At 41.5% G+C, this 12,883-nt stretch overlaps 1 protein-coding gene across 1 annotated transcript in view; it reads left to right on the top strand.

Moving 5' to 3' along the window:
- Positions 1-946: 946 nt before the first annotated feature.
- Positions 947-12,883, top strand: part of Ttn (titin) — a 263,679-nt gene continuing 251,742 nt past the window's right edge. Inside the window, 8 exon segments of the mRNA XM_028763034.1 lie at positions 947-1,037; positions 2,754-2,957; positions 4,808-5,095; positions 5,621-5,706; positions 5,799-6,040; positions 10,102-10,432; positions 10,764-10,916; positions 11,553-11,690. Of these exon segments, the coding sequence (XP_028618867.1) occupies positions 947-1,037; positions 2,754-2,957; positions 4,808-5,095; positions 5,621-5,706; positions 5,799-6,040; positions 10,102-10,432; positions 10,764-10,916; positions 11,553-11,690 (1,533 nt within the window).

Genomic DNA, 12,883 nt, shown 5'->3' on the forward strand with positions numbered 1-12,883 from the left:
TTTTACTCAGGTTTTTTTTTTTTTTTTTGGTTGTTGTTGAATATTTCACATAATAAAGCATAGGTCTTTTTATTCCAATGAACAATTCCCACCAGCCTTCTGTTATTCAGTCCACACAGGGCTCCATCCATGTGAAGAACTCAAGGCCGCGTTTTTCTTTCAGACCTGTAATAAATTTCAGCCTATTACATATTCTTCCTGAATATTACTTTAGCAGCATTAATTGTGCCGTTGCATACAATGGACAGAAATGCTAGGATGCAGAGAGCTCCTTATGCTGTCAGAAAGAGGGGAAAAAAGTTTGAGAATGAGAAAACACTTCCCAACACCTTTCAAGTCAGTGAACTGCTGGCAAAGTACAGATTTTTCATTTGTGCTATGATTTTAAGTCAGGGGACAGAGCCTGAAGCAAGGTCACATTATAAAATGTTGGCACTGTGTGTGAGAACTGCTGGGGAGGGGACTGTTGTTTATGTCATTATCTCTTACGTGGTATGTTGATATAAAGGTTCATTTGTCATATCGTCTCTCAGAAATCACTTGGCTGCTCCTGTGTTCTAGCTTTTTTTTTTTTTTTTTTTTTCCCTCTGGCCCAACCTGCATATTATTCATTACTGGTATGATTGAATGTTCCCACCTTGACCACTAGGGGACATTCCTTACTCTGCTTGGCCAACTCATTCTCCCTCTCTCTCTCTCTCTCACACACACACACACACACTCACTCACACACACATACACACACACACACACACACCCTCCCATTTCCCTTAAATTAACTCAAAGGTCAACTGCATAAGCACCAGGAGAAAGCTGCTCTAGGGCCCCATACTGGACTAACCCATTTGGAGAAATACATGTCTGTCTCCGCCAAGGAAAGGCTGAGGGGTCCTGAGCATCAATATTCTTACTGGCCTTTCGTTTTCTTTCCAGAGTGCCTGAAAAGATGACTACTCAAGCACCGACGTTTACGCAGCCGTTACAAAGCGTTGTGGTACTGGAGGGTAGTACCGCAACCTTTGAGGCTCACGTTAGTGGTAAGCCCTTCTGTATGCCTTCTCTTCTGTTCTACCTGCCTCCTCCAACACAGAATCTTCAGAATCTTTTCTTGTTGTCTTGAAACCAAGTTTAAACACTGCTTCTACTATATAGAATTGGCATAGCACTATGAAAAGGTCATTTTAAGGGCATACCATTCACAGGATGCTGACAATATAATGACTTAAAAATGTTTTGAAAATGTTTTATTCATATTTATAATTCTACAAAGCAAAAACAATTAGCGTTAGGTTAAAACTTGCTGTCAGAATCCAGCAACTAAGGAGGATCAAATTTGGGCATTCTATATTTGGGTTCAGGGGCAGAACCAGCCTGACAGACTAGAATAATTTCAAAATGATTTCATCAGTCTTCTATAGTACCATACAAAACTGGTCATGTAAGGTTATATGGATTAACTGATAGCCATGATTAGTTCATAATTCAATGTATCCATGAGGTGATCACATTTTCTTGATTTTTTTAAATGTATGCTTGCAATAAAGATATTAACTAAAGTTTTCTTTCCATTTCCTTTTTCTGTATTATGTGTGAGTGTTACTGCATAACACTTTGCGAAAACACCACAACATCACTCACTTTACTGACAGAAATCAGGAAATCAGTTCAGTTTTCCTCTTGCATGATGAACTCTGACTCCCAAATGATTAACTTACTTTTCCTCAAATCTTCTGTACCTTCTAAACTGAACAGAACACACATGGTGTCTGTGGGGACTTTCTCCTTTGTGTTAGCAGGGAGCTGGCATATTCATAGCCTCCATTCCATCTAATTATGTGCCTTCAAGTTCTTAGAAATATGTCACAGATGACATTTGACACTCTCAAATTAGTCTAATGAACTTCAGTCTCCCATAATCGGAGGTCAGCTTGTGCAAGGACAACACGAGGATCCTGCTGATGTCATCACCTCCTGTCTCAAGGACAGCAGTCACAAGCAGTTATGTCAGATGCAAAGTAAACCTTCCCTGAGGTAGCCTTCCAAATTCTGAACACACTAGATTTTAATAAAACACAAATCCACTGATACGATTCTTAGCAGTGGGTGAAGAGAATCTGACTTTCCTCATGCTGCCCCAACTTCATGCATTGTTCTGAAAGACTGAGTTTGGCTCTAGAATTAACATGAGGAACAGCCTGTCCCTGTGAGGGCATTTTTGCCACAGTGACATTTGCAGGGACATTCTGGACAGTGTCCCTGAAACAGCAGAGGAAGGAACCAAGCATGCCCTCCTGTGGGCAGAGCTGTAAGATGGCTTTGCTGTCTCATGCCTTCAGAGATGACAACCGTCATTTTCTCCTTCAAAGTTTCCGAAGCTCTCTATACTTAGGGACCGCTCTCACTATTTTAATGATGTCTGCTAAACTAAATCGGATAGAGCACTGACCACAGGATAGATGATGAAAGGTCTACCCAAATTTGTACCAAAATACCTTGGAAATATGATGATACTTCAATGTACCTCAAACCCCCTTCGTCTATAAAACGAAGAGGCAGGAGTCTTATATAAACTGCCAAAAATGGCCCACAGTTATACATTTCTATCATATGACTGTCATGGTGTCTCTATCACTAAATGGGGTTCCACTCTGGCTAGCTTTGCCGGGCTAGTGCAAGGGTTTGCATTGCTGAGAGAGAACAGAGGACTGGACAATGCCCACTCCAACGTAAAGATGCTTCTGCTTGGCTTCCAGGTTCCCCAGTTCCTGAGGTGAGCTGGTTTCGGGATGGCCAGGTGATTTCAACTTCCACTCTGCCCGGCGTGCAGATCTCCTTTAGCGATGGCCGCGCTAGATTGATGATCCCCGCCGTGACTAAAGCCAACAGTGGACGATACTCCCTGAGAGCCACCAATGGATCTGGACAAGCAACTAGTACTGCTGAGCTTCTTGTGACAGGTAAGTTGTTGGGGACCAGCCTATCATCCTGGCCAGAGGGCATCTATCTCCTGTACAGGAGAGGAGTCCAGATAGAGCTATAAGCACAAGGGAGGCCACTCCCAAGCTGAAGAAGGAGTCACAGAATGAAGGGTAACTATTGTGTGGGCTGTACAATTGCATCTTCTTTGAAGATGAAGCATAAAGCATCTGAGAAGCAGGGTCTCTGTACACATCACATATTCAAAGTATCTTGAAACACTAAAAATCATGTCCCACAGGTGGTAGAGAGTTTAGAGCTTTACCATAAAGTTATCAAGGAATTGGGAGTATTCTGGAAATCACTGGGAATTTTCACTTTAACAAGCATTGCCGTAATTCTGACATAAGCAGGCCATAAGGTAGGCATTGAAAATACTGCGTAGTAAACATACTCAGAAAAGGCCAAATGCTTTCCTTCAAAATAATATGACACCATTTTCCCATAAAGCCATTTTCAGTTGCCTCAGTGGGTTATATCCACCCTTCAGTACTTACTGTGATGAGCAAACACAAAGAACAAGAGTGATTCTGCTTATTACACAGCAACACCTTGTCTGAACTCTATCATGTCATGTGTTTGTTTCTGGTGTCTAATCCCATGGTCATAAGTGACCTCAACAGAAAGCACACTAGGTTGCTTAGGGATGAGCTTGGTGTGCCTTCAGAAAATTCAGAGCTGGAATACAGTACCTTAGAGACACATGGGTTCACCCCCACACTTCTTCAGGGGTACCAGAAGCACATATGTGTGTATCTTTCCCTGGGGGATTACTGGCAGTTAATGGTAGTTGGAGGAAAAGTATTGCTTCCAGCAGTGGAGCTACTGATTAGATGCTCTTGCTCAGTATATAACCTCCCACCCATGCTTGGGCTAGAAACCCCAATTAAACTCAGTGCGTCACACACAAACAGAAGACAAAAGTAGGAGGGAATTCTTTAGAAGAAGTGTACCAGTGAAAGGGGAGGAGGATGAGAGGAGGGAATAGGAGAAGAAAAACAACTAAAATTCATCATAAAATGTATGAAATTGCTAAACAATTTTTAAAAATTATAGAGGAAACTTTCCTCTTAATTTAATTAACCAAAAAGCCTTCTTTCTTCTGTAGCATAGTTAACACAAAGGCCTACTACCTTTGGGTGGGATTAATATTTTAAATGCAAGTAAATATATTGGTCATTTTAATATCAGTCTAGTTAGATTTTTTAAATTGAATTGCACTTGCATGATTCAGTAAGTTCTTGGATGTACTCACCTTACCAACCACAGGAATTCACTTCAGTGCAACTTAAGTAGCTTGCAACACTATCTTAGCATCTTAGCAATAGGCAAGAGTCAGGAATTGGAAGTGCCAGAAAGATCTAGAATAGTATAGCAACATCTAGACATTTTGATAAAACATGGGCTAGAGAGATAGCTGAGCAGTTAAGAAGCTTCCTCCTCTTACATAGGACCAGGGTATGTTTTTCAATACTTACATGGTTGCCTGTAGCTCCAGTTCTAGGGTATTCTGGCTTTTATATACAGATACTGCACACATATGGAACACACAAGCTCATTCACATGTGTGTGTGTGTGTGTGTGTGTGTATATATATATATATATATATATATATATATATATATATATATATAAAATATGTTGGGTTATGAGCAGGGGAGCCTCCTGCTCCTGCTACTTTCTAGCTGTCTTCTGCTGAGTGGGAGAGCTAGGACAAGTCAAGGATGGTCAAGGACAGTCAAGGATGCTGGATCTGCGAGTCAATATTTGCTTTGAGACTCAGAGCTGTTGGGATCACCCTGGGCCTGATTTTCTTCTCTGCCCCTGGCAGCCGAGACAGCACCACCCAACTTCAGTCAACGGCTGCAGAGCATGACTGTGAGACAAGGAAGCCAAGTGCGACTCCAAGTGAGAGTGACTGGAATCCCTACACCTGTGGTGAAGTTCTACCGGGATGGAGCCGAAATCCAGAGCTCCCTTGATTTCCAAATTTCTCAAGAAGGCGACCTCTACAGCTTACTGATTGCAGAAGCATACCCTGAAGACTCCGGGACCTATTCTGTAAATGCCACCAACAGCGTTGGAAGAGCTACTTCCACTGCAGAGTTGCTGGTTCAAGGTATGTGGTAGAGGCTAAGAGGGAGAAGGGAGGCTTAGGGTGGGAACATGTGGGACTGAGGTTCTACTTGGTTCCCCTATATGGCAGTCCAGGAGGTGCTAGCATAAGCTAAGATCAAAGCTGCCCTTCCTACCCCGCAGCGGAAGGTCTCTGGCAGAGGGTTCTAAGACTTCAATGTTGAAGCTCGCTACAGTTTACCGAATAGTAACCAGAACATGTCAATTAAGTAATTAACATCTGCAAGTTGTTAGCAAACAATGGGATATTTTAAAAAGTAATTCAGAGAAATGTCTTTCTAACAAACATTTTCTATTTTTCAATCTAATTTATATTCACACAAAAGCCACAACTTGTTATGGTTTTCCTACTGATACACACAGAAAATTGTGATGACATTCTAGTCCCAACTAATGGATTCTCTCTCTCTCTCTCTCTCTCTCTCTCTTTTCTTTTCTTTTCTTTTTTTCTCAAAAAAAAAAAAACTTGATTTTCCCTCCTAAAAGACTCATCTTTCCATTTCTGCAGGTGAAGAAGTGGTACCTGCTAAAAAGACAAAGACAATTGTTTCGACTGCTCAGATTTCAGAAACAAGACAAACCCGGATTGAAAAGGTAACTTTCCTATAAAGCAGCTCCCAGCCTTCCCCGGTCTTGCTTCCCTGGCTCTTCCCGCTCACTGTGGCGTCTGCTTTCATGTTTTTCAGAAGATTGAAGCCCACTTTGATGCCAGATCAATGGCAACAGTTGAGATGGTCATAGATGGTGCCACTGGACAGCTGCCGCACAAAACACCTCCCAGGATACCGCCTAAGCCGAAGTCCAGGTCTCCAACACCACCTTCCATTGCTGCCAAAGCACAGCTGGCCCGACAACAGTCCCCATCACCAATAAGACACTCCCCCTCCCCAGTCAGACACGTGCGGGCACCGACCCCATCTCCGGTCAGGTAAGCCTTCTCTCAGGAGACTGTCTTGCTTATGCATTTTTACAATTAAGTGTTAAGCAATTAGAAAAGCAGCATGTGAGAAAAGAGACCACGAGATCCCCAAATATGAGCTTTACAATCCTCACCTGTGTGTGCAAATTTATAAACTCTGGTTCTGAATTTGTATTTGCAGTCCATTCAACAAATACAGGTTTGGAGCCAGAATGTAATGGGGGGTGGGGGTGGGTAAGAATTATTCAGAATTTAGAGTTAAATCTCCCTGAAAGCAAATATCTGGACTACTTGCCTATAGTTTGATTTGAGGCACTAGTTTTAAAAACAACCACTGTGGTATATGGTTATCACCTCTGTGTTAATCTCCCGTGTGTTTGTTATCTCATTAAATATTCTCAACCCCTGAAAGATGTCATTCCTCAATATTCTTGGTAAGAAATCAGAGCTAAAGAAGGTAGGAGGCTTTCCCAAGGTCTTAGTTGTGGCCTTCATAAAATAAAGGGAACCAAAGCCAGTCTGATTTGAAGTGTTTTGGAAGGAATCAATGAGCTCATCAGTTGAAGGTGTCCCTAGGAAATAGGGAATCATTATCCAAAACACTCCTATTCGCAAACAGTAAGCAAAGACCTTCTAAATATTTTCTATATGTTTATGTTATTTTATTTAAAAAGTAAAGTGGATTTCTCCTCTTAGCTAAAATGTAGGTATTTTCCAAGGTGAGCCTGTATCATCAGCGCTCAGAAATTATACAATCAAATACAAATTACCCACGGCAACTGAAACTTTGGCAACTGAAACTATAATGAGGCTTTTAATATGATGAGCCAAAACCTCTACAAAATCTGAGCACACACACACACACGAAGTATATTTTAATCAATTCAAATGAGTTTTTAAAAAATGATCTAGATCAAGTCCTCTTGCTAAGAAAACTAAAGTGCCATGATGAGATAGTTGACCTGAAAAAAAAATCCAAATTCATTGTAAAGTCACTGACCAAAATAATATGATGGGCCTAAGGTATAGCCTCATGGATGACTGCTCACCAGGCATATGTGAGGACCCAACCGTGTAAAGAGGAGATGTCCAACTGTGTGAACAGGAGAGTGACAGACCAGCACATCAGGGACACAGACAGACTAGAGAGCACAGATGGTAGATTTAAGTGTAGAGGGAATTTGTTTTTTAATCAAGGGGAAGGGTATTTTACTTCACAAATAAGACTGACCTGATGAGATGTCTGTTTAGGAAGAAGGCAAACCCAGCCTTCAACCTCATATGATTTACAAAAGTAACTGCCATCTCAATTAAGGTTAAAGAACTAAAAGGAGTCCAGCAAGATATTTTGGTGGACAGTGGCATTCACCACCAACCTGAGATCAATCCTTGGGACCTCACTGGTGTACAGAAAGAACTGACTCCCAGAAGCTGCCCACCAGCCTACACACACACTCTCACAGAGACACACATGCACACAAATAAATGAATTAAGCATATGCTAAAAATGAAAAGGATAGAAGAAATGTTTATAGAGGAGAGCTTTTAAAAATAGGTTTAGCAGATCCCCAACAAAAATGAAGACATCTCTATGGCAAAAAGCAAGGTCATTGTTTGACTGAATAGTATATTTAGGGGAGCGGGGGAAAGCCATGCTGCTTTCTGAAGATGAGTCATTGCTGCTGCCTGCGCAGGAAGAACACCAACTAGCTACAGTGTGAACAATGTCAGACCAGAAACGGTCCACAGCCTGGACAGGCTGCAGGGTTATACTGAGCAAGACCTTGTAAGCCATCTACACACCAGCATTGCTGGAGGTCCAGTTAAGAGAGACTTACAACAAAGAACAGAAAATAGGGACAATGCTGACTACCAGATGTATTTAGGAGTTCCACCAACTAATTTCTAACGGAACAAAAACCAAATAAATAAATAAATAAATAAATAAATAAATAAAAATCATGCAGTACAAATTTTAAAATGTGGGGAATGATATGAATGTTCAAATAACATATCATAACATGCTAAGTATCTTCTAATTTTTGTATTGGTCACTTAAAAATGATTGAAGATATTTGGCCAGAACATGAAATCTTAACAAAAAGCTTAGTTTTAAAAAGATACCTATCATTTTTTTAAATTGTGTTTACTCTCAGGCTGTCTACTGGTTTGTATACCATGAAATCACTCACAACACAGGCCAACCGTAATCTCTGAAAGATAACAGCTTTTCTGAGTTTTATACTCAAGCCTGAGGGTCATTTAGAATTACAGACATTTCTTGACCTCAATGGAGCACAGTAGCCATCTCAGCCTTCTGAGAGTCTGTTAGTAGGGATCCAGTTACTTAGTCTGCAAATTTTGCTTTAAAATAATTACAAAACATAAATGCCAGCCTGTGAAGAAAATAATGGTTATCCTACATAGACTCCTTCCTAAAATGTTCCATGGCTTAATTTTGATTCTTGTTGTAGATAAAGCAAGCATATTTCACTGGATGAGGTACATTATAGCTAGCTGTGACTGAGTGATTATTTTTTTTTTTATTGTAAGTGCAAAAATAAGCACTTTCCGGTAATGGCTCAAATTACATTGATTTTCACAGTTACGGGCTTACCTGAAGCCCGCTGTTAATCACTCACGTAATGCTAATCATGTGGCAAGTTCTTTCTGAATTAAACCCACTTAGCAAGGAACAGCAAGAACAAAGCAAGTCCAAACTAGGAAGCTCCTGTCTCTCTGCCTTTCTTCAATTGGTGTGGACTCCACACCATTCTAGCCTCGTCTTTGTTTTATTTCCAAGGCAATTTCCTTTCTTGATAGAGGCATATTTGTTAGCCCACCCTACAGCTTGATTACAATTTCTTCCCTAAAATGTAAATTTTTTTCACACAGACAGCCTTTTACAAGAAAATGATTAAATGTTTCTTGCAAAGTTATTCTGTATTTTAGAGAAAATATTACTGGACCTTTAGCTTAATTGGGAGAATTGTTTTATTTATGATTGATGTAAACTAAATACCCTATGCAAGTGCCAGAATGCATTGATAAACATGGCCCCTTGTGAAGAATTTGTAAAGCAACACTGCCACCAAGAGGTAAACTAGAGAAAAACAAATTAATTTAAAATTAATTTTGAAAAACCTATTATGTTCAGATAGTTGATGTGTACTTAGAATGATTGCTAATGATAGCTATCTGGCTTTTGTGTTATCATTGTCAGGATTCAATGCCCACAGTCTTTGATAGCTCCTATTTGCACTTTGCGTACACACACACACACACACACACACACAAGGCAACCAGTGAAAACTATTTTGGAAGAAGATACTTTATCAATGTAATGAAAAGTCTTCAAAGTAACTGATTTGCAAGATAATTCTAATATTACGTAAAGGAAGTTCTCAGTGTAATAAGATGAGGGTTAGGATAGAAATAAACTCAGAAGAATTAAGAAGAGTTAACCACAAGCACTTTGGGCTAGAACAGCAGTCCCCTGCTGCAGAGCTCAGCCAGTTCCCAAAACGATTCTGCCAAGCTCAGCAAGAAAGCTTTCACCTGACCTGGAAATTCACACGATACTGAAGTGGCTGCAACTGTGGAGAGATAAGGGGAAAAGGGGGGAGGACAGAGGGAGGAGGAAATGTGGGTTATTTTTAGTCTAGAATGGCACAAGCATTCAGTTACTAAAACCATATAGCACCCGAAAAATATTCTCCCATCCCAACCGGAGCTGAGAACACACTGTCCTTTCTATGGCGGTGTTTTAAGTATGCTCCTTTTACTCTCTGTCCCTCTCCACTGCCAGGACGTGAAGTGGGGCACACAGATCTTTAGTGTACTTAGAATTATCTCATTCCCTTCCAGGGTTATAACAGATAAACGTGGGGCTTATTGAGATTTAAAACAAATTGCTTTCAGTTGCATTATGTACCCTCCAGATAGGTTATGGAAACTCACATTTTAACACCCCACCTTAAAGCACTGCCAAATTTCCATTTCATCATCTAAATCCCACCATGCTGCGGTGCCTGGCCCTGATGCTCTGACCTCTACCATTGGGTTTCCAGGTCTGTGTCTCCAGCGGGGAGGATCTCCACTTCCCCGATCAGATCTGTTAAGTCACCACTGCTCATCCGCAAGACTCAGACCACTGCCGTGGCCACAGGCCCCGAGGTGCCTCCCCCCTGGAAGCAAGAGGGCTACGTGGCCTCCTCGACTGAGGCCGAGATGAGAGAGACGACGCTGACAAGCTCTACCCAGATCAGAAGAGAGGAGCGATGGGAAGGGAGATACGGTGTCCAGGAGCAGGTGACCATCAGTGGAGCCGCAGGCGCTGCGGCCAGTGTGTCAGCCAGCTCGTCATTCACGGCAGGAGCCGTCGCTACTGGGGCTAAGGAGGTACAGTCAGAATGCTTTCTTTTCTCTATTTCATCTTCTGGTTCCTCTGATCCAGTTTCAGGCCTGGGGTAGTCCGCACAGGTTAGAGAGGAAATGCATAGAGGCCTAAAAACTATAATCAATATGGTTGTCCCTTATCAAGGCATCTTTCATCGAGTCAAAGACTAATCTGTGAGGCTGGCGTAAAGTATGAATTTTAATGATACAGACCTTGTCTTACTGGGCAGTAGTGCGTAATTACGTATGCATCTATTTTGCTTTTGCTGGTAGTTGAGGTTTCGTAACTTTTCTACCAGGTGTGTTTTAGAAAGCATTGTACTTGTTGATACAGGTGAAACAAGAGACAGACAAGAGTGCAGCTGTTGCGACTGTCGTTGCTGCTGTTGATATGGCCAGAGTGAGAGAACCAGTTATCAGTGCTGTAGAGCAAACTGCTCAGAGGACAACCACGACTGCTGTGCATATACAACCTGCTCAAGAACAAGTAAGCACAAGGCCACCAGGGGGAGCTAGAACGCCCCCGGCTCAACTCTGCTGTCAGTAATTGGACATTCAAATCCCCTGCTGAACCAAATAGTGCTGAAGGCAACAGGCCACCCAGTGTGGCCCAGGCTTTGAGAGCTTTCTGAGGAAAAAGGTGGCTAGAAATATCAAACGTGTTTAAGCTGTAAATATCACAGGAGCAGACTGGGTCAGAAGAAATACCTGGGCTATGTGAGGCCAGCAAAAGTTAACTACTGTTTTCAAGGCATCCAGGGACTGCGGGAGCCTGGCAAACATGGAACAAAAGGCCGGTCAAAGTCTGAGTGGAGGTCCTACCACAGCTAGTTATGGAAACTACAATTTCAGGGCAGGCATTAGATTTCTCTAAGCTTCCCGCAAGGACCATGGCTTTTACTTTCTTCAAAACAAATGTGACATTTGGATTCACGGCTGCAAAGCAATATGAATGCAAGGTCACAGGCCACCTCATATTTAAGCAGGCTCTGTTACAGTCTAAAAGCTCTCTCGCTCTCCTCCCTGTCCTGTGGGTTGATTGTTACTCCTTGATCCTGAGGTAGCATCAGACGCTTCTGAGTGGTGTCTGAAATGGCTCCTTTCTTTTGTCAATGAAAATCAGGTGAGAAAAGAGGCGGAGAAGACCGCAGTAACCAGAGTTGTAGTTGCTGCCGATAAAGCCAAGGAACAGGAGCTAAAAGCACGAACCAGAGAAGTGATTGCAACTAAGCAAGAGCAGACCCACGTAACTCATGAGCAGGTGGGGATGATCTGTGATTTGCAGATACATCGATGTGATAACACATAAGAAGACCTTTTATCGTGATGCAGGTTAATTCCAGGGCCGCATGTCTAGTTTTACACAAATAGCACCCACCCGTCATGTATGTCTACTCCTGAGCACTTGGTACCAGTGCACCTTAGAGTCATTGAGTTTTTATACTGGAAGTAAAATGAGAATTTATGTCATCTAACTTTTTTTTTTATAATCACTTGCACTGATTATAGGTTAACTATGTGGCTGTGGGCAGGGAACAGGCAGAGTTAAAACAGAAAGATGAAGCAGGTGCTGTGGGTGGAACAAGGGAGAATGGAAGGGAAAATGGAATGTGTTCTGTTAAAAGCTAGGCTCTGCTTCCTGACCCCTTGGACTTTAGCACATGGGTTTCATATAGGATTTACAGCGTACATACCTACATGTAGTAGATTGAGTAATCAGACATTGGATTAAAAGCATTTGGGGACAGATGGGAGAAGGCCTGTTGATAGGACTGTTGCTGAGGGAGCCAATTGTCTATAGGATGGTTTGAGAAGATCAATTTTCAAGTCTCTTTCCTCTCTGTGGTCCTGAGGTTCAGGAATAAGATACCTGAGGATGGAAAGGACTTACTCCTTAAACATCAAATGAAAGCACAACATCATGGCTCAGGATTTGAGCAACACTTTCACTAAGATAGACACCAAAATTGCCTTCCCATTGTGTCTCAATTTTAGACAAGCCTTGATATTCAAAGCCATTATCATATTTAGAAAAAAAGACAAAATAGAGTAGGAAGTCAGACTGTAAATTATGCTTGGAGTCTCACATTAAAATAAGGAGCCAAGCAAAATCACTCCTTGGGACTTCCATAGTTCTATTCTGAGCTGTAAGATTACTTTAGGCTGATGGAATTAGCACCTAATTAAATTCCCATATCACCATCTATAGAAGACACAAATCTTGCTAAGGTAGATAGCAACTGTCTGTAAAACAAGCAGTCTTGAATCCAACATTCCATTTCCTCTAAAGAGACTAATATATGGTTCAGAGAGTGAACAAATGTGTTCCTATATTAATTAAGATATGAAGATTTAATTAATGATGTCAGATAAGGAGTTTCACTCTTTCAATTTCCTACTTTGTTGGATGTAATACTGTAGTAGTTCCATTGCAGATTTGGAAACAATAAGGTT

Source organism: Grammomys surdaster, unplaced genomic scaffold (genome assembly GCF_004785775.1).
Source record: "Grammomys surdaster isolate TR1022 unplaced genomic scaffold, NIH_TR_1.0 136, whole genome shotgun sequence".
Classification (NCBI taxonomy): Eukaryota; Metazoa; Chordata; class Mammalia; order Rodentia; family Muridae; genus Grammomys; species Grammomys surdaster.